The 27,283-nt window shown below is 42.2% G+C and overlaps 2 protein-coding genes and 1 pseudogene across 3 annotated transcripts; 1 reads left to right on the top strand and 2 right to left on the bottom strand.

The window, feature by feature from the left end:
• Positions 1-1,476: 1,476 nt before the first annotated feature.
• LOC122106221 (golgin subfamily A member 2-like) lies at positions 1,477-3,849 on the bottom strand. Its single transcript, XM_042677514.1, has one exon. It carries the CDS (start codon positions 3,847-3,849, stop codon positions 1,477-1,479), a length of 2,373 nt encoding a protein of 790 aa, XP_042533448.1.
• Positions 3,850-20,565: 16,716 nt separating this feature from the next.
• LOC122106297 lies at positions 20,566-21,300 on the top strand (annotated as a pseudogene).
• Positions 21,301-25,000: 3,700 nt separating this feature from the next.
• Positions 25,001-26,243, bottom strand: LOC122106294 (serine/threonine-protein phosphatase 2A catalytic subunit beta isoform-like). Of its 2 annotated transcripts, none has more exons than XM_042677639.1 (2): positions 25,205-26,243; positions 25,001-25,157 (listed from the first exon to the last, which is right to left on the bottom strand). In XM_042677639.1, the coding sequence occupies exon 1, from the start codon at positions 26,241-26,243 to the stop codon at positions 25,314-25,316; it is 930 nt and encodes a 309-aa protein (XP_042533573.1). In that variant the 3' UTR covers positions 25,001-25,157; positions 25,205-25,313. The 2 variants fall into 2 exon arrangements, with proteins under 2 accessions (XP_042533573.1, XP_042533572.1); XM_042677638.1 differs by having other exon boundaries at positions 25,213-26,243.
• Between the last annotated feature and the right edge of the window lie 1,040 nt (positions 26,244-27,283).

Raw genomic sequence — 27,283 nt, 5'->3', positions numbered from 1 at the left:
TTTTTTTTGGGTCTGGTTGTGGGGCCTAAACTCTGGGCCTGGGCGCTGTCCCTCAGCTCTTGAGCTCAAGGCTAGCACTCTACCACTTGAGCCACAGCGCCACTTCTGGCTTTTTTCTTTTTGCTTATGTAGTGCTGAGGAATTGAACCCAGGGCCTCAGGCTTGCAAGACAAGCGCTCTACCAGTAAGCAACCTTCCCAGCCCCGCTTCCTTCTTTTCTTTCTTTCCTTTCTTTTTTTTTCTTTCCTTCCTTCCCTCCCTCCCCCTTTCCTTCCCTCCCTTCCCTCTCTTCCTCCCTCCCTCCCTTTCTTCCTTCCTTTCTTCCTTCATCCTTCCTTCCTTCTTCCTTCCCTCCTTCCTTCCTTCCCCCTTCCCTCCTTCCTTCCTTCCCTCCTTCTCTCCTTCCTTCCTGTCCTTTTTTTTTTTGTACCTCTCCTGGGGCTTGAACTCAGGGCCTGGGCTCTGTCCCTAAGCATTTTTGCTCAAGGCTAGCACTCTATCACTTGTATCCTAACTCTACTTCTGGCTTTTTGGTAGTTTAGGAAGAGTCTCAAGGACTTTGCTGCTAAAGTGGGCTTTGAACAATAATAAGACCACAGCCTCCTGGCTTGCTAGGATTATAGCCAGGCCCCTGCTGCTGAGGCTGTCTTAGACCTCTCAGGTCACCAGAGTAATTTTTAAGTTTCTAATAGCTACAATCAGCAAATTTTAAAAAGAACCAAGAAATTGAATTTTAATAATTTTATTCAATGAATAATATCCAACATCACGTCAGCACATCACTGAAATATTACTAAGGCTGTTGACATACTGTAGATATTCTATATTTATGTATTCTTATTTTTTGTATGCCATTTTTGCACTGTCTTTGCTGATTTTCAATTGTAGCACATCTTCATTTGTTCTATTCATGGTGAGGTTTTTTTTGCAAACTTTCAACATTATAATTTTCTTCTTTTTCACTCTCATTACTATGTTTTCACTGCAATATTCTCATTGCAGCATGTTACGATACAAAAAAGAACATTCCCTGTTGCTGGGACAGAGTTCATTTTGAAAAAATGCATGACTGCATCAACATATAATGTTAAAAAATGAAATAATTCAAGAATAACATAAACCTTTTCCATAAATCAATTATGAAAAGTACTTCTTTAAGATATCAGAAAATAATGCAGTGAGCATATGAATAAAGAAGCACTTCATAAAATGTCACTAATAAACATGAACTATAAACCCTACCATCACTCCCAACTTCATTTTATTTTTCTCTTAATGGTGACCCATATCTAGGCCCCCTCCCTGACAACAAGTGGACTGTTAGATGTTCTTCAAATTTAGACCACTCCCAGCAGCCTTTGCTCTGTCTGGGATATGGATACTCTTCCCCAAATGCCACTCATTAAAGTAAGGCCTTAGACAGTGCTACCCATCATCATGCTATAAATACATTTTAGACAATAGAAGGCCATGTCATTAGATGGTGATGATTTCAAATACATCATCTGCTTGTGGCTTATAGAAGAAAGGGAGGCAGGACTCTTCGCCCCCATCTGTGGGCTCTTGCTGGGGCTGGATGGCAGGCAGCAGCGGCACAGGAGGCTCTGCAGTGGGGCTCTCCAGGGACCCAGGCGCCCCAGCCTCTTCAGGGACAGGCTTCAAGCTTTCTTGAAGATGCACATCTTCACAGCCTTGCCGCTCCTCCCTGACCTCCATCCTCAGGGGGACTGAGAGGTCTGAGGGGGCCTCGGCAGCAGGGGCCTGGGCGGCTGCCAGCATCATGTCCTGGCACTCTGTGCTCTCCCCTGTAAGGCGCAGCAACAGGTCCTTCAGCTCCTTCCTCTTCCTCTTCTTCTCATGGGACAGCTGGCTCACACACTGCTCTTTCTCCTGACACAGCTTCTCCAGGACTTCAAGCTGTTCCTTGTACAGCACGATGGTCTCTTCCATGGTGGTCAGGTGTTGGGTCAGCTGGTTGCAGCGATGGTGGAGTTCATCCACGTGACTCTGGGGGTGTCCCTTGCTGGCCAGGTCTTCGGGGAAGCAGATGTGCAGCTGCTTCTTGGGCGCCTGTGTGTCCTGCTTCTTCTTGCCGAACAGCCTGTGGATGCAGCGCTGGGGGAAGGCGGCCTGGCTCTCCAGCTTTCTCTGGCACTGGGCTGCCAGCTGACTCAGGCACCCGCAGCGGGCCTGCTGCTCCTGCAGCTGCCGGCTCATCCTCGCCTTCCTGCCTTCTGCGATGGACAGTGCGTCCATGTAAAAATCCCACATGCTCTGCGGGTTGTCTACGTCGTCTGGAACAGTCACATCATGGGGAGTCGCCTCCTCACCCTTGTCTTCGTCTTGGCTCAGGCCTTCATCTTCCCTGGGGAAAGCCAGGATGCTCAGCTGGGCCCGCAGCTGCGCATTCTCCTGTCTTGTTGCTTCCAGACACTTCAGAGTGTCCTGTAACTTCTCCCTTTCCATCTGGGCCAGCAACTTGCTCTGCACCTGCTCCTGCTTCAGCTGCTCCATCAGATGGCTCTGATTCAGCAGGTGCTGCTGCAGGGCCTCCTTCTCTGACATCAGCTGCTGGCTGGTGGCCTTGTGCTGTTTGCAGGTGGCGCTCAGCTCCTGCACCTGGGCCAGGTACTTGTCATGCAGCTCCTGCAGATCCTCAGCTGCTTGGCGCTTGAACTCTGCCACGTCTTTTCCTTCTTTGAATTCCTCCTCCAGCTCATCCAGCTTCGCCTGCAGGGTTGTCTTCTCCTGCTGCTCTGTGTGCAGGATGCTGGCGAGCTCCCCCTTCTCAGCGCTCAGCCTCTGCAAGGCATCCTGCAGCTGGGCCAGCTCTTCTTTCAGCTGGCGGTTGTGCACCAGCGTGCGTTTCAAGGTCTCCTGTTCCTTCTCCATGGTCTCCAGGATCTTGCGCCGGTCCTCGGCATGCTGTGCCCATTCCTCAGCCTTCTTTTCCAGTATCCACAGCCGCTGCTGCTGCTCCAGGTTCTGGAGACTGAGGCTCTGGTTCTCCTCCACCTGGAGGTGAAGTTGCTCCTCCAGGGTCTTGAGCTCCTTCTGCAACTGCAGGGTGTGGGCCTGCAGCTGCTGCTCAGCCTGAGCTGGCCCTGCAGGCGGCTCTGGGGGCCGCAGCTCTGACAGCTGCTCTCTCAGCTCCACCAGCTTGCTCTCCAACTCCAACACCTGCCTCACCCCTTGCTCCTTCTCCTCTCTCAGCTGGCTCACCTGCTCTAGCAGCTGCTGGACTTTCTCCTTCCCCGTGGAGCTCTCCAGCCTCAGGTCCTCCGCAAAAGTGTCTCTCTCCTCCTTTAATTTTGCCACCAACTCCTTCATGTTGTTGAGTTGGCTTTCCAACTCTGCCCGCTCCACTAGTTCCTCTTGGAACTTGTGGATTTCCATTTTCATGTCGGCCTTCTGTGTCAGGAGCACTTCCAGCCTCTCCTGCAGCTCGGTGTTCTCATCCTCCAGGTCTTCAATACTTCTGGCCTTTTCCTGGAGCTGCAGCTTCACGCGATTCAGGGCTTTCATGAGCTCTATGTTGTTGTTCTCAGTTTCATTCTGCGTGGTGTTGACTGCAGACAATGTTGTTTCCAGTTCTGTTACGCGCTGCTGTGCAGCCTGCAGGCAGCTGGTAAGACCCTCCTGCTCCAGTGCTCTTTCATCGGCCTCTTGCTGCTTGTGGGCCAGGGCAGATTGTAAGTCTGCTTTTTCTCTAATCAGCATCTGTATCGACAGCTTGTGCTGCTCCAGCTCTGCTTTCAGGGCTTCGTGCACACAGGCCATCTTCTCCTTGTCTTTTCCCTGTTGATCCTGCAGCTCTTGGATCTCAGTGCAGAGCTGCTGCTTTTGCATTGTGCTGGAGTCCAGGGCAAGCACCAGGTGTTGGTTGTGTCTCTCCAGGTCCTTGGTGTTATTGGGACCTGTGACACTCTGGACCCTGGCAGCTGTGACAGTGCCCAGGGGAGGGGGAGGCTCAGGGTCTGCGTGGTCTTGGGCCGCACCCTTGAGTAAAGGTGTTTGTCTTGGGGTTACCTCCCTCTTTCATTTTCCTCTTCTTGGATTCTGCAGGTCTAGCAGGACCATTCCTCTGCTGGTATTGTTGCAGTAGTTTCCTTCCTGCAGCTACTTTTTTTTCTCTTTTTTTCTCAGACATCCCAGCTCTGGGACGGCGAAGGTGGGGGGGCCACATTCCCAGGCTGCCTAAACTCAACTCTGTTCTATCACCAGTAACTCAAATATCTACCTCCAACTATTTCTTCAAAATCAGCTCAATTTGCACACTCACCACTCACCACCTCTACCTCCTTCAACTCCTGTAGTGGTGTGAGCCAATAGAGGGGATCCCAGTGCTACTAGGCAGCATGGAATGTGGGCGTGGCCTCAACTCATATCCTATTGGTCAGAGAAACATGAAAAAATTGGAGGTGTGGCCAGAATCTTCTCATCCAGGCAGAACAGCCAAGGTCCAATAACAGCTGCACCTGCAGTCCCCCCTATCTAGCCCCGCCCACATGGGGGACAGTTAGGGACCAGCTCTAGCTGGGAACCTGCACAGCTCTACTTGTAACTTTACAGACCATGACCTCCATCCCACATTTCTAGTCCCAGATGATCCTGAGAGGTCCTGTATTATAGACATTCATGACAAGGGCTCAGGTGGTGGCATCCCAGGACTCAGGTGGAGACTAAGGAAGGACAACAGGCACAGTGCATCCCTGTAGAGTCCCTCTCCTCATTTTACAACTTGGTTCCAAATATTTCTGTCTTAGAAATCTCTCCACTAGGGCTAATTGGATTGGCCAAGTTCATCTTGCCCTGTAAGTTCATATCCATAATCGCCTCTCTGGAGTTCACCCCATCCTTTTTCTAATCCTTTGATGCCTTCTTTTGGCTTTTAAGATGGCCTCCTGGAAAGCAGTGGGACACTGCATGGTTTGCTAACAGAAGATATCTGCAAGACCGAGATTTGAACCCAGGCACTCAGAAGTCAGAGAGACTCCACCTCCAGTGAAGGAGTAAAAAGTGAAGCTGGGAGTATATGTCCATTGATAGAATTCTTGCCAAGCAAGCAATCGAAGTTAGTTCAATCCCCTGAGTTCAACCCCTGGAATCTCTAAAATTAATAGACTTCTTGCCAAGCAAGCAATCGAAGTTAGTTCAATCCCCTCAGTTCAAGCCCTGGAATCTCTAAAATTAATCAGAAAAAAGACAAGAAAATACTCATTTACAACTCTAAATTTAAATACTAGCAAGCTTTCATGCATCAAAACTCCTAAGATTATCCAATACCTGGTAACTCATGCATGTAATCCTAGCTAATCAGGAGGCTGAGATCTAAGGATTGTAGTTCAAAGCCAGCCATGGCAAGAAAGCCCGTGAGACTCTGATCTCCAAAAAACTAACCATCCTTGAGCGTGCGTGCGCCCACGTACACGCGTGCGCCCACGTACACACACACACACCCACACACCAGGTCAGTTATATCAACTTAAATAATATTTTATGGGCAAAATTATATGTCTTTTCTCAAGGGGCAAGTTGAACATCAGAATAAAGTGGAACTGTGCAAACTGGTGGGATGTTAGAGGCATTGGCCTGCCAGCTGCATTGTCTCTGTAAGTGTCTGCAGTGGTGTGAGCACCGTCCCCAAGAGGATCACAGCAACACTATTCAAATGAGGCAACAGTGCAAGCAACAAAGAGAAATAGGAAACATAAAACTCTCCTGGCAAGTCGGGGGACGGTGGTTCACGCCTGTAATCCTAGCTACTCAGGAAGCAGAGATCTGAGGATCATGGTTCAAAGCCAGCCCAGGCCGAAAAGTCCATGAGACTCTTATCTCCAACAAGCCACTAGAAACCAGACTTGGCATTGTGGCTCAAGCGGTAGAGTGCTTACCCTGAGCTGAAGAGCTGAGGGACAGCACCTAGGCCCAGAGTTCAAGCCCCATGACTGACAAAAACAAACAACAAAAAAACTCTCCTGACATAAGGAACTTATGTAAATAAATATAAAGGGTTGAGAAATGGGTGCTTCACATTGATTTTAAATTTTTTTGTTTACCTTGGATATGTCTATTTTTAATCCTATAAAATATTTCTATTCCATTCTATTTATTCATCAACAAACATAAATACTTCTTGTATAACATTTATATATTTTAGAATGCATAGTTGTTTAAAGCTAAATCATTGAATGGTTTGAAGTAGGTCAGATATCTAAGTACATTCAGTATTTAATTTGTTGCAAGTGAAAATAAAGGTTAGAATGTACCTCAGTTTTCTGTTTTAATGACTAAGTGAATTCAGTTTTGAATTATATTAGTCACAGTAAATTTTGAAAAATGTGCAAATGAGCTTTGTAAAAAGACTCATTTGCTCTTGCACATCTTTTTAAAAACACACATCATAGGTGAGAAAATAAAATTTATTTTTAGGTATAATTTGTAGAGAGGAGTTGGTGATTTAAAAAACATTATCACCTGCTGTGTATGTGTGTGCGTGCGAGTGCACATGCTCACGCCAGTCTTAGGGCTGGAACTCAGGGCCTAGGTGATGTTTCTGAGTTTCTGTGCCCTGGCTAGCTCCCTATCACTTGAGCCACAGCACCCCTTCTGGCTTTGGGGTGGATAATTGGAGATGAGAATCTCATGGACTTTCCTGCCAAAGCTAGTAGGATCCTCAGATCTCAGACTCCCATGTAGCTAGGATTACAGACATGAGCCACCTACCCATCCTACCTACTGTTTTCTAAATAGAATTTTAAAAGTCATGTTTAGTTATACAAAGAAGTTTTAATTCAACTATGAGTTTACTACATGCTTGTATTTGTTTAAATGTCTAGCATTCCAGCCTTTAAAATGAGAATGTATGGAAGTGGTTTCTAAAGTCTCTTCAATTTGCAATGATGGATTTCACCCAGGTAATGTGGTCCCATCCTGCCATTCCCAGTGTGATCAGGTGAGTAGTAATGCATCTATGTTGCCCTCTAGTGGCAACAAATTAAAGAGAATTTAAAAAACTGTTACACAGAAAAGTCATTTGAAGAAATAAAAAGGCCAGTAGGGATAGACAGCAAATCATCTAGACAGCAAGAGGAAAAATAAAATAGGACACAGGGGAAAACTATAGGAAGCACTTAGATAAGAAGATTCAGGGGCTGGGAAGGTGGTTCAGTGGTAGAGCGCTTGACTTGCATGCATGAGGCCCTGGGTTCAATACCTCAGCACCACATAAGCAAAAAGAAAAAAAGCCGGAAGTGGCACTGTGGCTCAAGTGGTAGAGCGCTAGCCTTGAGCTGAAGAGCTGAGGGACAGCGCCCAGGCCCAGAGTTCAGGCCCCATGACCGGACCCCAAAAAAAATTAAAAAAAAGAAGATTCAGACTCAGTATTTACAAAGCAGGCTTTCAACAATGCTTTCATGTTTGCTAATTTAATCTTCTTGAAAAACTCCAAAAAGATAGTACAACCTGTTTTTACACAGAGCTTTTCAATGGAAGGTCAAAATAATGTGCCAAATAATGTAATCAGAAACTATAGGGGAAGTGATTGATTCCAAAGTCAATGTCCTTTTACGATCAGGTTACAAGCAAAGTTGGGAACATTGAAGACAGGTTGGAATGAAGTCAGCCTTTATTCCTTACTGGGATGCAACATCATGTTGGCTATCCACCTACTTATGGTTCCTATGGAACTGGAGGGGAGGGGTGGAGTTTGCTGATGACTCCCAGGTTTGTAGCTCACTCTTTCTAGAATGTACTAACTCATATCAATACAGTGGGAGCAAACCAAGAAATACTGATAAAATTGTTCCTAAGGGAGTGATTTCCATATCTCAGGTTCTGCAATGCCTATCAACCACCTGTAACCATTTTCTATCCCCTAGACTTGAGAAAGATTACAGCCTAGTTCCTCTCATTTTCCCACTGCCTTTATTTTGCTCTATCAATTTCATGGCTTATATTACTGTATCTATAGCTAAAGGCTAGAAATGGGCAATGCTTGGTAAAATATTATTCTGATTCCAGGAATACATAAACACTGTGAATCACTTTAAGAAATGTTTTTAAGAAACGAAACAAGACTTGTGACAGGGAATGCCTATAAAATTCTAAATGTTACTTGTGAATTTCTTTCTAAAACTAATCATCTAACGTAATACATATATTTTCTTGTGCTGGAGATCAAACCCAAGGACTTCCACATAGAAAGCAAGTGCTCTATTATGGAGCCACATCCCCAGTCTTTTCAAATGAAAATGAAAAGTGATGCTGGCTACCCAGGAAACTAATATCTAAGGATCACAGTTCAAAGCCAGTCCTGGCACAAAAGGCCCTGAAACTCTTATCTCCAAGTACTACCAAAAAGACAGAAATGGAGCTATGGCTTAAGTGGTAGAGTATGAGCCTTGAACAAAATATCTCAGGGAAAGCACCCAGGCTGGGAGATTAAGCACAGGACCACACACCCATGAAAGAAATGCATCGATAGAATACTTAACATACATCATAAGAAATTTTCTGTCAAGTAGTTCTCACTACAACAAACCTCTACATGATCATTTGACTTAAAACTTGAATAGGTATTTTGTTCTAAAAAATATTAAGTACACAAATAATTTGGAGCCAGGCACTGGTGGCTCACACCTATAATTATAGCTACCCAAGAGACAGATCTGAGGATTACTGTTTGAAGCCAACCTGTGCAGGAAAGTCCACGACAGTCTTGTCTCCAATTGACCACCAAAAAGCCAGAAATAGAGGAGTGGATCAAAGTGGTAGCACAGGAGCTTTGAGCAAAAATGTCTCAGGGACAGTGCCCTGGCCCTGATTTCAAGCCCAATGATTAACCAAAACAAAACACAAATGTGAGTTCTTTGCTCATATACTGTTCTCAATATATTATTTATTCATTTATTATCTCTTGTACTGCCCAACAACTATCCTTCCTCTTGATACTATTTATACATTCATGTCATCCCTTTGTAAAATTGCAATTTGTTTTGAGGAAATACCAGCTTATTCATCACTGAAGGTTTTTTGTGTTTTTTTTTGTTTTGTTTTTGTTTGTCAGTCATGGGGCTTGAACTCTGGGCCTGGGTGCTGTCTCTTAGTTCTTCAGCTCAAGGATAGCACTCTACCACTTGAGCCACAGCACCATTCCCTGCTTTTTTTGCTTATGTGGTGCTGGGGAATTGAACCCAGCAGAACAATTTTCCCTCTTGTTTGACAAGGAACTACTGAGCTCACTCATTTCTCCTGCTGAGCTGTTGCTATACCAGTGAAACAGGTGCATGGAGGTTTCTTTCTGGTTTTTACACAGTTGGAAAGAGCTGTCCTGACTGTACACACTTTTCACAAGGCAGTTCTGAGACTTCAGACAGACAGTGACGAAACTGGGGCTTCTCAGGGAGCTCTACCCATTACAGCTGATTCCTTTCTAGAATTAGCTGAGCAAATCCATCACCAATTTTGGTCAGTATTTCTATTTTTACTGCTTATGATCAAAACATTTCAGTAAAAGCAACCCATGGCTTATTCAAATACAGTTAGCACAAGAGAGAAAAGTCTTCCTAAATTCAAAGAAAGAAATTGTTGAATCATTTGATATAATGCCTATACCATATGTAGATTATCAAAGAATGAGAAATGAATGCGCTTGATGTACCGCGGATACACATTGATGGAAGATGGAAGACATATTAGTGAAATGATTTTATGTAAACAGTTATTGCTAAACATTTTTCTCAGCATGTATTTAGCTGTGTCCCACAAAGTTTGGTATGTTGTATTTTCAGTTTTATTCAATTAGACGCATTACTACAATAGCTTCCCTGGAGACTTCCTCTTCAAACTCATGGGTTAATTACAAACATGTTTAGTTTCCGAATGTTCCAAAGACATTTCTGTTCATGATTCCCAGTTTGATTGTATCTCACTTACAGAGCAAACGCTGCATGGGCTAGCTTGAAGAAGCTTGAACCTCAGCCTCCCCAGTGGCTACAATTATAGGAATGAATCAACAACACCTAAACATGCTAACATATACAAAGATATAATCATTAGTTTTAATTTTCTAGGAAAAGAGCCCAAATGTTTTCCACTTAGATATCTAGTAAAGTGAGCGTCAATTCCAGTGCAATACCTGAAAACCACTGTTACTCAGCTAAGCCAGCTGTTCTTCCTGTAGAGGATGAGTAGAAACCTCTAGGCCTGATTCCCTCAGGTCACTGATTCCAGAATAGGAAATAAATTGCCTGGGACATATTTGCACCTAATACTGTCATTTCCTCTTCTCAATGCGTGTGTGTGTGTGTGTGTGTGTGTGTGTGTGTGTGTGTGTGTGTGTCTGTCTGTCTGTCTGTGTGGTGTGTGGTGGGGCCTCATCTCTGGACTTGGGCTCTGTCTCTCAGCTCTTCAGCTCAAGGCTACTGCTCTACCACTTGAGCCACAGTACCACTTGCGGCTTTTTCTGCTTTTGTGGTGCTGAAGAATTAAGCCCAGGGCCTCATGCATGCAAGGCAAGCATTCTACCACTGAGCCACCTTCCCAGCCCTAAATGTATGTATTTGTATAAAACAAGGTAACCTGACTTGCAAACTCTGAATTTACCATGCTCTTTTGGAAGTCTTTCCAAGCTGGATAGAATTAATGGTGCTATATTCAGAATTAGATTTGGTCACAAAGAACAGCCCCACGAGTTCTACAGGTATGTTATTAGACACATGCCTGTACTCATAGTTAATGGACTCTACAATAAGTTTTTCAAGCTTGTGGTTCATGCCTATTATTCTGGTTAATCAGGAGGTTGAGATCTGATGATCAGGGGCTGAAGTCAGCTAGGACAGGAATGTCTGTGAGACTCATCTCCAAATGACTAGCAAAAGATAGGAAGAGGAGGTATGGCCCAAGTGGTAGAACACTAACCTTAAAGAGAACCAAACCAACAAAATTAGAAATGGAAAAGGAAACATCACAACAGATACCCAGGAAAGTTGTAAAATTTCCAAGAAATGGAGAAAGTTCTAGAGACATACAAGATGCCAAAACTGAATGAAAAAGACACGAATCACTTAAACAAAATCCCAGGAAGCAAAGTTATCAGAGAAAAAAATGAAGAGTCTCCCAACCAGGGAAAGTCCAAGGGATTCACAGCAGAATTGCAGAAGACTGTTAAAGAAGAACTAACACTAGTACATATCAATTTTTTTCCATGAAATGAAATGCTGAAAAAACAATCCCAGAATTTCCTTCTTTTAAAGTCCTTTGGCCTTCGAGCCGCCAGTGGCTCACACCTGGAATCCTAGTTACTCAGTAGGCTGAGACCTAACGATTGAAGTTTGAAGCCATCCTGGGCAGAAAAGTCCTGAGAATCTTATCTCCAATTAACTACCAAAAAGCTGGAATTGGAGCTGTGGCTGAAGAGCACGAGCCTTGAGTAGAAAAGCTCAGGGACAGTGCTGAGGCCTGAGTTCAAGCAGGAACAGAAGGAAAAAGAAAAATTCTCTGGCCTTTAACCTCTAACTCTTGATTCAGTACTCATCATCTTGTAATTTCCTAATGAGTTTTTAAAATTAAATTTGGATTATAAGTTCCTTCACAGCAAGACTGGTACTTTCTCAGTAGTGATGTGAGCAGTAAAAGCTGTTCATTAGCCAGGAAGATGGAGCTGGTCAGGGACAGAACTGAAGCAAAAGCATACCATTCACTGTGGACTCAAACTGGACTTGTAAGAATCAGACCACATCTTGTTGAACTGGAATGTGAAAAATGATTTTATTTATTTCTGTTGTCTTTTAGAATCCCTGCATTTGGCAATATGAAGAAATGTCAGCATATCATGAGAAAAATAATGTTACCCAAGTATTTATTTTATTTTCTACTTTATTTATTTTTCTTTTGCTGGGATTTGAAATCAAGGTCAATATATGTGTGGTAGGTACTTTACTAGTTTAAAAATCTTATTTCATATCTGGTGGCTCATGCCTATAATCCTAGCTACTCAGGAGTTAAGATCTGAGGATTGCGGTTCAAAGCCAGATTGGGCAGGAAAGTCTGTGAGACTCTTATCTACAAATAAACCCAGCAGAAAACTGGAAGTGGTGTTATGGCTTAAGAGGGCTTCCTTGAGCTGAAGAGCTGAGGGATAGCCCTCAGCCCCAGAGATCAAGCCCTAGTACTGAGCAAAACAAAAAGAAAACTTATTCATTTCATTTTTATTTATTTATGTAGATTTGCCTCTTCATTTAGACTGGGTTGTTTTTTTTTTTTCAGGTAGGCTCTTGTACTACCTATGACTCTTACATAGTTGGGAGTATAGACCCATGACCAAGCACTCAGCTTTTTCTTTAGTTTGGGTCTTGCTAACTCTTTGCCTAAATTGGCCGTAAACCTTGATCTCTCCAAATTCGGCCTTATGAGATGGTAAGATTATGTGGATGGGCATGTATTTTCTTTTTTGTTGTTCCGGTCATGGGGCCTGAAATTCTGGGCCAGGGTGCTATCCCTCAGCTCTTCAGCTCAAGTCTAGCGCTCTACCACTTGAGCCACAGCGCCACTTCTGGCTTTTTTCTTTTTGCTTATGTGGTGCTGAGGAATTGAACCCAGGGCCTCATGCATGCAAGGCAAGCGCTCTACCACTGAACCACCTCCTTAGCCCCAGGCATGTATTGATATTAATCCACATAGAAGAAATTCACTCAATTTAAAACTAATCTAGTAGTATATTCAAAACAAGCTCTACATTCAAAGCTAAAAGCCAAGCAAGCATTTCTTGAAGAGCCCAGATATTTTATGAATATGAAGAGTCCTCGGCTACAGATGGAAGGGCAAGGTCAAAGATCCTCTCTGTGACGATGGTTGGACTCACACCGCCAGTGTAACCAACTCTGTCTACATTCCCTCTCAGGACCTGCCTTGTAAGCCCCTCACACCACACACACTTGTCACTTTTGTGAAGGATCCTCAGGTACCCAAAGGGAGCCCGGGAGTGTGACCCTCCATGGGCAAGTCCATACCTGCCCCTACCGTTCCTCCAGTCCTCAGCTTCCAGAGGCAGTGGTCAACCTCTTCTGACTATGATCCAGATTTTCAGGAAAGTCACTCAGATGCCGATCCCAGCTCCATCTCAACCGAGGCATGCAATTCTGTAACTGGTGACTCTTTCCTTTCTCTACCTAATACAATGACAATAAGAGGTAAAATTAAGTGAATCATAGAAAATATAAAAACTTAGGATAGGCATATAGAAGCTGACATAGGAAGATGTAGGGAGGCAGAAGGAGACCTTTTCATTGAAAAAGAATTCCAACGAACCAGGTGTTCGTATCCCATGTCTGTAATCAAAACTGCTCAGGAAGCTTAGATCTGAGTGTTGTGGCTCATAACCAGACCAGGCACAAAAGACCACAATACTCTTAGTTCCAATTAACCATCAAACATCTGGAAGTTGAACTGTGGCACAAGTGGTAGAACAGAAGCCTTCAGCAAAAAAGCCAAGGTATACCACCTGGGCACTGAATTCAAGCCCATGCATGGGTGCACCCACCCCTACACAATCCAGGTAGAATTAGGATATAGTTCTTATTCAAAATGAGAATAGAGGGGCTGGGAAGGTGGCTCAGTGGTAGACCGCTTGCCTTGCATGCCTGAGGCCCTGGGTTCGATTTCTCAGCACCACATAAACAAAAAGAAAAAAGCCTGTGGTAGCGCTGTGGCTCAAGTCTTGAGCTGAAGAGCTGAGGGACAGCACCCAGGCCCAGAGTTCAGGCCCCACGACCGGACCCCAAAAAACAAAAACAAAAACAAAATGAAAATAGAATCTAAAGTGTAGACAAGTCTTAAGTGAAATTATATGTAAAGTGGTTTTTTATCTATCTCAACTAGAATAATCAAGTCTGAACATATACTAAAGACATCTTCAGTCATGAAAGGTCTAAAATATTTACACAGTGAAATGGAAAATCAGGTGGATGAGGATTTCTAGGAAGATGGAAGAGGGCACTGTGATGCTAGAATAGCAATGTTAAGAACTCCTAGTAGGAAAATGGGAGACATTTCATTAGTGCTAAGCACAGAGTACATTAAGTTCATGCCAAAGATGATCATTATTCATTCTCAACAAGGACAAAACAGTACAAATTGTTCAAAAACAGAAATATAATCATACAATTCTGCCACTTACATAAGTATCTACATAGTCTTTAAATAAGGTATACTCTGTGTTTTCTAATTGGGCAGCTAAGAGAGGAAGAGGGACAAACTTTCAATCCTTACTTAGAAGTCAAGAAGACACTTCTCAAACTGAAAGATTCATTAATAGTAGCCGTTGTAAAACACTTAGAAATAAGATGAATACTCAAAGATTAAGTGTACTATGAAGTAACCATCTGAGAAACTACAGACAGACATGGCAGGAACAGAGTTTCATTCTTCTTCATTTATTGGGGCTGCTAGAACAAAACACTTTTCTCAAAGATGGCATGTCCTCAGTATATTATGTATGGGAAGGGGCAAGACAGTTCCTGGGGGCTCTTTTTCCAGGGCACAAATCCCATTATTAGAGTTCATGACCTAATCATCTCCCAAAAGCCCCCACCTCATGGATCCATCTGATTGGTGCTCATTTCTGCACTATTTTGGGAGATAGAGCATTTAGGCCACAGGGTTTTCAAAAGAAGCCAACTCGGCAGGCAACATTCAGGTTTGTTCTTTGCATAAAGCAAAAACAGAAAGTACCCACACATACAAATTTGGGTGGTTTTCTTCTTTTTCTGAGATCCTCTTCAATATTCTTGGAAGTAGAAGAGCTAATGATTGCTTGGTTTGTGGCCTTCATGTTTTCAAGCAGATTCGGCAAATTAACATCTTGACTAGTACAGGTATTTTTGGTACTCTTTCCCATTACCAGGAATTACCATTTATAACAATAACACAAAAAATAAAAGATTTGGAACATTGATTTGTATAACTACTACCTACTGAACTAACAATCTGTGAGAAAAGCAAAATCAACACCCCTAACAGCTCCACACGTAGAAATAGCTATGAATTCTCCATTACTTGTGACTAAACACATTCTAATTGAAAAAAATGTCAAGGGTACAAAACAATTAGGAGATTTCATGTTTCACACACTCTATCAACTTTTTCCTCAGTAGTTCCCAAATCATCTAGAAGCTACTTAGGCATGAGTAGTAAAGAGGTAACAGAATCCGTTTGTGTGCAGAAAACTCGGTGTCGCTGCCCTGACTGCATTCCCCTCCCTGGAGGCAGGCTGCTCTCAGAGGACAAGTCCCACAGGCCATCTCTGCACATGTCCTAAGATGCTCTTTCAGGTCCGGCCCCTCTCTCCCTGGCTCTTTGCTGCCCATCAAACCTCTCATCACTCCTGGGACTCCAGGTTGTGGCCCACTCGGCAGGCTGATGGCTCTATTAAGTGGAATGAAAGATTTCCATCACCTTGAGTGAAATGGGCTGGAAGAGCATGCTACTGTGAGAAGAGTTCATGGACAAGTTTTCTTGGATGGCTGGAGGAGTTCAACCCAACTTGCAAAGAATGAATCTGTAGGTATAATGATACTACTAACATTTTTATCTAAAATTCTATGCAGCCAACTATGAGAGTTCTAATGCTCTCAGAAGCTCCATGTGGTTAATGTTTTCTTGCATAAAAATCATTTTTCTAATAAAACCTTGGCTACTTTATATTAACAAAAACCCTAAGAAAGGATTTTGATCAATTCAGGCCTACTGGGAGTAAACAGGATCAGGTAATGGATTTCTTAAGATTGATTGCTTGTCACTTCAAGTAACAAAACAAAGAACTGAAGTGACTTATCTGTAGGGGAGAAAATCAAATTAGGAGCCCCTGTGATATACAAACATGCTACGTAATATACACTAGGCTTCAGTATAAGAAGGAAACTCAGGCCCGGAGCCAGTGACTCTTGCCTATAATTTAAACTACTCAGGAGGCTGAGATCTGAGGATCATGTTTGGAAGCAAGATGAGGTAGGAATGTCCATGAGGCTCTATGTCCACTTAACCACTAAAAGACAGAATTAGAGTTGTGGCTCAAGTGGTAGAGTACTAGTCTTGAGCAAAGAAAGTTCAGGGGTAGCACACAAGGCCTGACTTCAATCCACAGGATGTGCATAAACAAACAAACAAACAAAGGTATTCAGACCTCATCACAAAGGCTCAATAGCTATGTGCATGTGATCATATAAAATGATGCTTATTGAAAAGAATTCCAAGGAATGGAACAAGAGGGTTTTTTTTTTTTTTATTGTACAGATACTATACAGAGGGTTACAGTTACATGAGTGAGGTAATGAGTACACTTCCTCTTGAACATTGTTACCCCCTCCATTAACAAGAGGGTTTTTATTCTAATGTTTGCACTTCCTATTTTTTCCCTTTTGTCGCTGTTTTCAATTTCTGTATCTTTATTGTGTATGCAGTTTTATCTGATGTGAGGAGGGGAAGGGAAAGCACAGAAACAGTATGACAATGAGTAAGCTAATTCAGCAGTGTTACTCACTAGACACTGTTTGAACTGTATGACTTCTGGGGAGAGGGAAGTAAGGGAAAATATGGGAGAAAATAAAGGAGGGGTGACACTATTCCAAAAGAAATGTACTTAATTCCTAATTTATGTAACTATAACCACTCTGTGTATCACCTATGCTATAAAAAACTTTAAAAACATGATATTCCTACTTCAATACAAAGAAAAGTGGGTAATTTTTTCTTTGTCGATTGTGGGGCTTGAACCCTGCGTCTGGGTAGTGTCCTAGTTTGTGCTCTTTAGCTCAAGGCGAGTGCTCTACAGCTTGAGCCACAGTGCTACTTCCCGTTTTCTGGTGGCTTAGTGTAGAGAAGAGTCTCATGGACTTTTCTGCCTGGTGTGGCTTTGAACAGAGATCCTCAGATCTCAGCCTCCTGAGTAGCTCTGATCACAGGCGTGAGCCACCAACGCAGGGCTTTGGGTAGATATTTGATATCTCCTTGATATCAGAGGAATAATTATATATAATATATCCCTAGCCTGGGGCTGCTGGCTCAGATCTGTAATCCAGGCTACTCAGAAGGCTGAGATATCTGAAGTTCATGATTCACAAAGCCAGACCAGGAAGAAAAGTCCATGGACTCTTATCTTCAATAAACAATTCAGAAAAGGCTGGAAGTGATGCTGTGGATCAAGTGGTAGCAAGACTTGAGCAAAAGAACTCAGGGACAATGCCCAGGCCTTGAATTCAAGCCCCACAGACCCCTACCCCCAAAAGTAGGAAAGAGATGAAATAAATATTCCACAGGTAGCAGAAGCAGATAAACTCCAAGGTAGCGTGGAGAAACTAAAGGTAGAACAGAACAGAGACCACAGTCTTCTCAGGGAATGAATAGTGTGTGGTGCTTTCCCAACAATGTGGTTCTTACTTGTTATGAAAAGCTTGCAAGTTAGAGACCATCATCAGAATGCAGGAAAAATGGATAGGTTTCAATTCAGAGTACTTTTTGGCAGGTAACGTTATGTGTGAGCCAGGATTTCTTGCTTGTGAGCAGGCGATCTAGCCACTTCATCCTTACTTTAAACCACAGGCATTTTAAAGTGAGCAGGAGCTAGCAAAGGAAGATTGTTCAGGTCTCTACATGGCCTGAGCCACCACTAAATCATCAGTCTCCTGTCACAGGTTGTGTGGCCTTCAGTCCGGTCTTATGACCCACCCACCCTGCACTGTCCTGAATGAGAGCAAAGTAGACTACAATAGTAAGAGTTCAGGTAGACAAAAGACTCAAAGTTACAACAAAGTACAAAACAAAGAGACAGGATACATGATAACGCTTCAGTCAGTCACCTATAATTCAGGTGTTTATGCGACAGAGACCTAGACAATTGAAGTTCAAAGCCAGGCCAGGCAAAAAGTCTGAGAGACAGTTTTTCCAATTAACCACCAAAAAAGCTGAACTGGCTCAAGTGGTAGAGCCAGCCATCAGCAAAAATAAAACAATAAAACAAAAAAAACAAAAACTCAAAAAAACCAACAATAGCACAAACCTCTGAATTCCAACCTGAGTACCAGCCCTCTTCCTTTCCCCTCCCTCAATACTGTCACTTTCTCAGAGCTATATTTACTGTTTTGCCAAATATTAGTAAGTAAAAATGTATTTTGTTTCCTTTGGGAGTAGAAAAACATTATCTTTTTCATTCTCTGAACACAGAAATGTTTTCCTTCTTCCCATACAAACATTTCAGATTGTGGTCTATCAGAGGAAAATGTAACTCAGAAAGCAAACAAGTAAAATTTCTGTCTTTTAAACTGTAATCATCTTTGTGATTTCTGACACAAAATGGTACATCTGTCATGACACCTGTCTGTCGTGCAGGTGGCAGTGAAGGGAGCAGGGACAATGGGAAGATCACTTGCTTGGAAAAGCTGCCTTTGGTCTCCTGCTTCATGAGAACTGAATCCTGTTACCTCTAAGCACACTCAGGCGGTAAAATCATGTAACTCCAAGTTTTTTTCTGAATCTGTCTCAGTCTCCAATTTCACTTGGTGTTTTACACAGATCTGAATATTCTCACATACTTTAGTGTCCCTGATTCAATTTCTGCATAAACTTCCCAAAATGCTAACAGAACTGAGGTACTTCAATATTTTTTTTTTATTATTTTCTTTTCTTTCTTTCTTTTTTTTTTTGTGAACACACTGTGCAGAGGGGTTACAATTACATGGGCAGGATAATGCGTACATTTCTTATCAAGCAATTACAGCTTCCTCCTTTGTTTACCCTTCACATCCCTTCCCAGCCTTCCTCTCCACCCCCTCCAATCTTCCCCCCCCCCCCCAATGTTGTAAAGCTCATTTTCGACATGACAACTTGTACTTCTCATTGTTGCAACAGGTCCACCTGTATCCTTAAACGACTTATTTTTCCCCATCTCCTCCTCAAGTTATACTGACATCAAATATAGTGAAAGCAGGGGTTATACTGTGGGGGAGGGACATACAAAGCAACAAAGAGATAATATTATAAATGTGTTAGAAACAAATGCATGAAAGAAATAAACATTAAAATACATATCTAAGTGTTCATTTTCCTAACATCACATTATCTGACCTTTTCTGCTTGGCTCATACATATACTAGATACTGCAAATAAGGGAAACCATGGGACCTATGTTTCTTTGGGCCTGGCTTACTTCACTTAATATAATTTTTTCCAAGTTTTTCCATTTCCTAACAAATGGGGCAATGTCATTCTTTCTGATGGAGGCATAGAATTTCATTGTGTATATATACCACATTTTCTTGATCCATTCATCTACTGAGGGGCATCTGGGTCGGTTCCATATCTTAGCTATGGTAAATAATGCTTCAGTAAACATAGTTGTGCTGGTAGCTTTAGTGTGGTCTTGTTTGTGATCATTTGGGTAAATGCCCAAAAGTGGGATTGCTGGGTCATAGGGGAGTTCTATGTGAAGTCTTTTGAGGAACCTCCATACTGCTTTCCAAAGTGGTTGAACAAGTTTACACTCCCACCAACAATTTAGTAAGGTTCCCTTCTGTCCACATCCCCTCCAGCATCTGTTGTTCAATATTTTTTTTTGTCAGTCATGCGCCTTGAACTCTGGGCCTGGTGCTGTCCCTCAGCTCTTCAGCTTAATGTGAGTACTCTACCTCTTGAGCCACAGTGCCACTTCAGTTTTCTGAATGGTTTATTGGAGATAAGAGTCTATGGACTTTCCTGCCTGAGCTGGTTTTGAACTGTGATCCTCAGATCTCAGCCTCCTGAGTAGCTAGGATTACAGGCATGAGCCACCAGCACCTGGCCTAGTTCAACATTTAAAATATGTGAAAAGTCAGCTAGTAAAGTACTAATTAGTAGTACATTTAGTGGAATGGAATTACGTTAATTTGTCTTCCTCTCACATTTTGCCTTTCAACCAACCATATTCCAATTCTCTAGACCAATTCTTACCTTGAAATTATGTTGTGTGACAGAAGAGATATTTAATTTTTAGTTTTAGTTTTTATTTTTTTGGCTGGTCGTGGGGCTGAACTCTGGTCCTGGGGGCTGTCCCTGAGCTTCTTTTGCTCAAGGCTAGCATTTTATCACTTGAGCCACAGTGCCACTTCCATCTTTCTCTGTGATTAATTGGATATAAGCATCTCACAGTTTCCTGCCTGGGATGGCTTCAAATCTTGATCTTCAGAAATCAGTTTCCTTAGTAGCTAGAATTACAGGTGTGAGCCACTGGCACCTGGCTAGACTGTTATATTTTTATTTGCTTTTTTGTGTGATAAACTTATTAAGAAGGTTGCTTTGAAGTATACAAGTATTATATATATAAGGATATTGATGCTATAGAATGTATACATTTTGAGAGTAATTTATCTATCCATGTTGCATTTATTTGGGATTCATAAAAGAAGACTGCTTTGCAGGATGATTGATGCATGCATATAATCCCACTGACTCAGGAAACTGAGACAGAGAAATTGTGGTTTGAGGCCAGTCCAGGAAAAGTTAGGGAGATTCTATCTCAAAAAGATAATGTTAGGAGGTATGGTTCCGGTGAGAGATACCGGGCCCGAGGACACCAAGATAGCAGTATACCCACCTGATCATCCAACTCCTTCCCTAAGAGATGCAAAACTTAGAAGACAAATAGTCATGGATATCATAGAAAAAAATTGAATCACTTAGAAAAGAAAAGGCCTTAAATATAAATGGAACATCCTGCTTGGAACAACAGCTAGCAACTCTGGAATATCAGCAAACTTGGTCTTCAGAAGCTGCTTGAAAGTCAATTATGATACTTTGAAGACATATTCATCATTGGCTATGCTTCCATTTTTATCTTCAGTAGTTACTTACAAGCTCCTTGTAACTGATGCTTTGTGTTCAGGATGCAAGGAAAACTGCATCCTGAGAAGTTTGCAGGTTAGTACCGTATGTGGTATACTACATCCCAGTGCTTTGGCTTTTTCTAAAAATGGACGTCTGGCAGTCAAGTACCATACTGTTCCATGCCACCAAAAGGAAGAGCTTTACTTCACTGGGTGCTGCTTTGTCAAACAGAAATTAAACTAATGGTAAGTCCTCTGATCTTTCAGACACGTTTTGGACTAGTTAACAGTCTACAACATTATGCAATATAAGAAAGCACACTTAAAAACTATATGTAAAGATTAACCAAACAATGGATGGAGGCTAACTCAGTAGACTGATTTTTTTTCATAATGAAGATGTAGCCATTGCTGAAAGAGTGAAAAGTAATTCCTGTTTCTGTTCTGTTTGCCTGGTCTATGTCAGATACTTGATAAATACGTAATAATTGAATAAATGTTATTAAATAAAAAAAGATAACATTAGGGGCTGCGAAGGTGGCTCAGTGGTAGAGCGCTTGCCTTGCATGCATGAGGCCCTGGGTTCGATTTCTCAGCACCACATAATCAAAAAGAAAAAAGCCAGAAAGTGGCACTGTGGCTCAAGTGGAAGAGCGCTAGCCTTGAGCTAAAGAGCTGAGGGACAGCACCCAGGCTCAGAGTTCAGGCCCACGGCGGGGAAAAAAAAAAAGATAAAGTTAGCTAAAGGACTGGGGACTTGGCTCAAGTAGTAAAGTGCTCCACTACACAGTGCAAAACCACTAGTCCAAACCCTCACACTGCATATAAAAAAGAATTCATAGAAGAGAAATAAATATTCTCTTGTCCAACTTTATGTCTAAGAGGAAAGGACTCATGTAGAAACTGGAAGGGCATCAACATAGCCATGTGTGCTGTAGGCTGTCCGCTGTGGTCTATGTTCTTTGTCTATCTCTCCTAGAAAGCAAGTGACCACAAAGCATATTACTATTCCTTAATATTAAGAATGTTCCTGGGTTGGCTATGGAGTCCAGTGTTAGAGCACTAGCACAGGCTGTGCAAGGCATGAGCTACAATTCCCTTCCAAGCACCACATACACTGATAAAAGTTCTTGCTGGGCTGGGTGCCATAGACTAACTACTGTAACCCTAGCTACTCACCAGAATGAAATCTGAGGATTACAGTTTGAAGCAAGTATCATCAGGAGAGTTCCTAAGACTTTTATTACCAATTAGCCACCACCAATTGAGCAGTGGAGTTATGGCTCCAGTGTTAGAGTGTTTGCCTTGAACACAAAACCTAAGGGACAGTGCCCAGGCCCTGAGTTCTTCCCCATGACCAGCATACACATAAAAAGTTCTTCCTGTTTATATCTAATTAATATATATTCATAAAACCCATCAGAAAACACCTCAAAGCATATTTGTGTATTCTTACTTTTAATGGCCAGGAGAAGAGAAGGTTCGATATAAATTCTACAGAGGAGCCTAGGGGGCCTCATTCTGCCTCAGTTCCCCTGTACGGAGCAGAGAAATGACATGAGTTGAAGTTAAAGAAATGAGTAAACAAATGAATGGAAAAACAAATGAACCCAAAAATTTACAATATGGAGACATGTTAAAAGTCAACATCTAGCTCATGCCTCTAATTCCAGCTATTCAGGAGGCTGAGAGCTGAGGATCGTGGTTTGAAGCCAGCTTGAGCAGAAAACTCCATGAAACTCTTATCTCCAATAAACTACCCCAAAAAGACCGAAGTGGTGCTATGGCTCAAGAGGTACAGTGCTGCCCTTGAGCAAAAGAAACTCAGGGACAGCACCCATGCCTAGATTTCAATCTCCAGGACAAGCCAAAAAAAAAAAAAAAGCAAACGAAAAGAGTCAACATCTTCACATAAAGTTCTACATGAACTGTATGAAGAAATGAAGCAACAAGTTGTTATATAGAAAAACGAACTTTACAACTTTGGCGGAGAGGTGGGGGAAGGATCAGATGCGGGGAGGGAGGGAGTATGGGAAGGGATGGGAAGGAAATACAAAGAGGAGGCAACTATGCTTGATAAGAAATGTACTCTTTATCTTGCCCATGTAATTGTAACCCCTCTGTACGGTATTATCACAATAAAAAAAGAAAGAAATGAAACAAAGTTGACAAGAGATGTATTCATTAGCTTACTTATGTAACTGAAACCTCTCTACACAAAATCCTGACAATTAAAAAAATAAAGAAAGAATACTGAAGTCAGAATCAAAACTGCATTTTCATTAATGATATTTTTGTTCTTTACAATTGAGATTTTGGGTCGGTTTTAACTGTATCACTATCTTTGTATTACACAGAATAATACATGTTTGCTTTCAAATGCTTAATATAACTTGAATTATCTACCTGGAAATTTCATATTTAGTATTTCTTACTTGTCTATGAGCCATGATGTAGTTACAAAGAAGGAATCTTTAAGGAGTCAGCATTGAACTTAAGCCCTAAAAGATGAAAAAGAGGAAAGAGGAAAATGTAAAATATACATGATTTGAATCAATGGCGGAGGCAAGAGGCAGGAGATATGGGTACATTATCAGTGAAGAGGAGGTGAGGTGGTGAGGTAGTCTGAGGGAGGATAAAATGACTGCAGTGAAGTTTGAGCATTCTTAGTGTGTGTGTGTGTGTGTGTGTGTGTGTGTGTGTGTGTGTGTGTGTGTGTGTGTACTTCCAGAGCACAGCTGTTTTATTTCCCATGTGTAAATGGACGTATTCATATCTGTCTCAGCATCTGACTTATTTCACCTAGTAGAATGTCTTCCAGGTTCAGAAATGCTGTTGCCAATGGCAGGATTTCCTTGGGATTTATCACAGAAAACGATTCCTCTCTGTGGGTGTGTATATATTTATACATGCATAGAAGGTGATATATTTGATATAGGTATTCTGTACATGTTACATGATATATAATAATGCAAATATAAACAAACATAGATGGTTTTAGTGATTTATGTGTATCATGTACATATCTATATATATGAATATACATATGTGTGTATAATTTTCTTTATCCACACATATATTAGTAGATATACTGATTCCATGCCTTGGTCATTGTAAACAATAAAGCAATTAGTATTAAAGTACAGGTTGCTCTTCCAAATAGTAAGGGTCTTGTGTTTTTTGCCTGGAGCTAGCCTTGGATCCTGAGTAGCTAGGAATACATATAAAAGTGACCATGGCCAGATTTATTTTTAAAAAGTTTTTTAGTATCAGTCCTTGGACCTCTGTTGAGGGTCTGGGTGCTGTGTCTGGAGCTTTTTTTTCTCAAGGAAGGTGCTCTATCAAGTGAACCACAAGTACATTTCTGGCTTTTTTTTTGGTAGTTAAGTATAGTGTCAAGGATTTTCCTGCCTGGACTGGCTTTGACACATGATCATCACATGTCAGGCTCCTGAGTAGCTAGGATTACAAGCATGAACCAATGGCACCTGGATTGGTTTGTTCATATTATTAATGGAGATCACAGTAGTACTTACTTCATAGCAGGTTACAAGCACAAACATGTATCTATATAAAGTCCTAAGGAGAGAGCTTGGCATATAGTTACAGTTAGTCCCAATGATGCACATATTGGACTGAATTATATAAATGAAATCTCATCAGTATCCCTCAGGAAATGATTGTTTTGGGTTATGTTGTTGAAAAGGGAAGCATAAAGTCTGAATACAAAGTCTTTTTTTTTGTTTTGTTTTGTTTAAATGGCAAGTTTATTTGCTCAGTTCATCAAATAGGATGCAAGCACTGTCATGGCAAATATACAGAAATATGTACATCAACATAAAACAGTAATTTAGTTTAAATGGAGGGAAATCTTTTTCATGTTATGACAACATACTTTCAAGAAGAATCTCTTCTTTAGTTAATTATACATTTCAACAAAATAAGGTTAATGGATTAAGTGGAAGTCAGCTTGTCATTTCTGCTTAAAAATAAAACTCCAACTCTATTAATCCATGCCAGTTAAACACTATAACTAAAATTTACAAATAAGCGCAAAAGGAGATTAAGAAGTTTGTTACCTTTTCTGTATGAACAGTCCAGAGAAAAATAGTTACTACAAATACAGCAGGCAAACTGTTGACTGGCCCATCTACAACGTAGTGTACTAAATTTCAGTCTCAAATTGTGCTAAATGCTCATCATTAGTATGGCACATTTTGGTTCATGATGTGGTTTAATGCCAAGACAGATCACAATTTGTTACAGAAACACAAAGATTACTGTTGTCTTTTTGTTTGGTATTAAACACTCTCTCTCTCTCTCTCTCTCTCTCTCTCTCTCTCTCTCACACACACACACACACACACACACACACACACACACACTCACTGACTCATTCACTCACTCACTCACTGAAAGCCAGGTATACTTCCACATACAAAGAAAGGTTTTCTCAGAAGGAATTTACAGGAAGTAGTCTGGGGTGCGCATGGTAACGTGAGGCTCTCCACGACAAGGCGCTGGGTCAAACTGAAGAAAGGAATATTTTAAAGTGTCATCTAGTTCCATGATAGCAGCCTGGTTCCCACAACGGTAACAGTAATTGGGTACACTAAAAATAGTAACCACATTCCGATCATGGCACCAATTGTATCCGTCCATTACAAGCTGATGAGCATGAGAAACCAGTGTGAGACCGTTGGCATGGTTAAACGTTTCAGAAATGTCTTGTCCAAATGTATAGCCAGCACCACGTGGTGAAATACCCCATCCACCACGATCATCTGGATCTGACCATAACAGATCACACATTGGGCCCTCATGTGGAACTTCTTGTAAATGATCCAGAGCTCTTATATGCTCCAGTGTATCTATGGATGGAGAGAGGCCACCATGGAGGCAGAATATTTGTCCATCTACTAAAGCTGTAAGTGGAAGATAATCAAATAGATCTGTAAAGTATTTCCAAACATTGGCATTTCCATACTTCCGTAGACATTCATCGTAAAAGCCATAAACTTGGGTAATTTGTCGGCTTTCATGATTTCCTCTCAATATTGTAATGCATTCAGGATATCGAACCTTTAATGCTACAAGAAGAGTCACAGTCTCCACAGAGTAATAACCTCTGTCTACATAATCACCCATGAATAGGTAGTTTGTGTCTGGCGACTTTCCACCGATTCTAAAGAGTTCTATAAGGTCATGGAATGGGCCATGCACATCTCCACAGACAGTAACAGGACAACGAACTTCTTGCACATTTGATTCTTGTGCTAAAATTTCCTTAGCCCTCCCACACAGCGTCCGCACTTGGTTCTCGTTCAGCTGTTTACACTCGTTCAGCTGCTCGACCCACTGGTCCAGCTCCTTGGTGAACATCTTGTGGTTCATGGCGGCGCGCTCCCCGGCCCCGCCTCCCGCCCCCCTCCCCGCCCACCCTGGCCCCTGCCACCGCAGGCGCTCACCTCCCCAGCCGCCAGTGCCAGCTCCTGGCCTGAGACCGCCAAGCCCAAGCCCTGTGCCCCGCTCAAGCCCAGCGGGCGGTTCCAGGAGCACGAGCACGGTCTCCCGGAGAGCTCGGCCGACGACCAGCGCCCAACCATCACTGCCACGGACCGCCAGCCCCCTTCCCGAGGCCCTCGCCCCCCCTGAATACAAAGTCTTTGGGGTGAGAAAGATCAGTGTCTGATGAATAATATTTACTCAATATAAACTTGTGGAATAATTGGCAGAATAATTGACTGATAAATGAAGGATTAGCAGATAAAAAAGAGTCACATATCAAAGATAAGGTTTCTTTTTTTTGTACTTTTTCATTTCTAAAATGCTAGACGGTACGATGCCTCTCCTGTCTTGCCTATGGTTTCTACCATTTCGTGAAGCTGGAAGCTGCATGGAAGAGGGTTGGTCTAAAGAGCTAAATCACGGTCCCAGTTCCTTAACAATTTCAATGTGTCCCTAAATCTTCACAAAGAAGGTTAATGTAAGAAGAAGAATGGGACTTGAGAGGAAACAGAACTATGGTAACCTGAGTCGTGGCCTTAGCCATGAGAGGATGGAAAGCAGGGGTCCTGGAGACCTAGGACTTCATGCTGTCTGCAAGCGTCCTTCCTCTTCTCCTTTACCTTCTCAGGGGAATTTCCATTTCCCAGGGAACTCTGAAACCTGTGTCCATTGAAGTTTTCTTTATAATGAGATGGAAAATTGTGGTTTGTCAGTACCCAAGTCTCTTTCTTTCTCTCTGTGTGTGTGTGTGTTGCCTGCTTGCTAAGACAGAGTTTCACTACATAGACCAGGCTAGTCCCAAGTTCATGAACTTCCCTGCCTCAACCTCTGAAATACTGGCATGACAGTTGTGTAAAACCATACCAGGCTGATAATCTTAATGAACATTTTGACATTGTCGTATTGCTCCCAACTGTACTGACCAA

The sequence above is a fragment of the Dipodomys spectabilis genome, unplaced genomic scaffold (genome assembly GCF_019054845.1).
Source record: "Dipodomys spectabilis isolate Male_0828 unplaced genomic scaffold, ASM1905484v1 ptg000039l, whole genome shotgun sequence".
Taxonomy (NCBI): domain Eukaryota; kingdom Metazoa; phylum Chordata; class Mammalia; order Rodentia; family Heteromyidae; genus Dipodomys; species Dipodomys spectabilis.
Note: the sequence above shows the minus strand (reverse complement) of the source record. Positions and strands in the feature narration are given on the sequence as shown.

Excerpts from the sequence above, each read along its gene's own strand:
- LOC122106221 (XM_042677514.1), bottom strand. The coding sequence starts at position 3,849 with ATGCAAAAGCAGCAGCTCTGCACTGAGATCCAAGAGCTGCAGGATCAA.
- LOC122106294 (XM_042677639.1), bottom strand. The coding sequence starts at position 26,243 with ATGAACCACAAGATGTTCACCAAGGAGCTGGACCAGTGGGTCGAGCAG.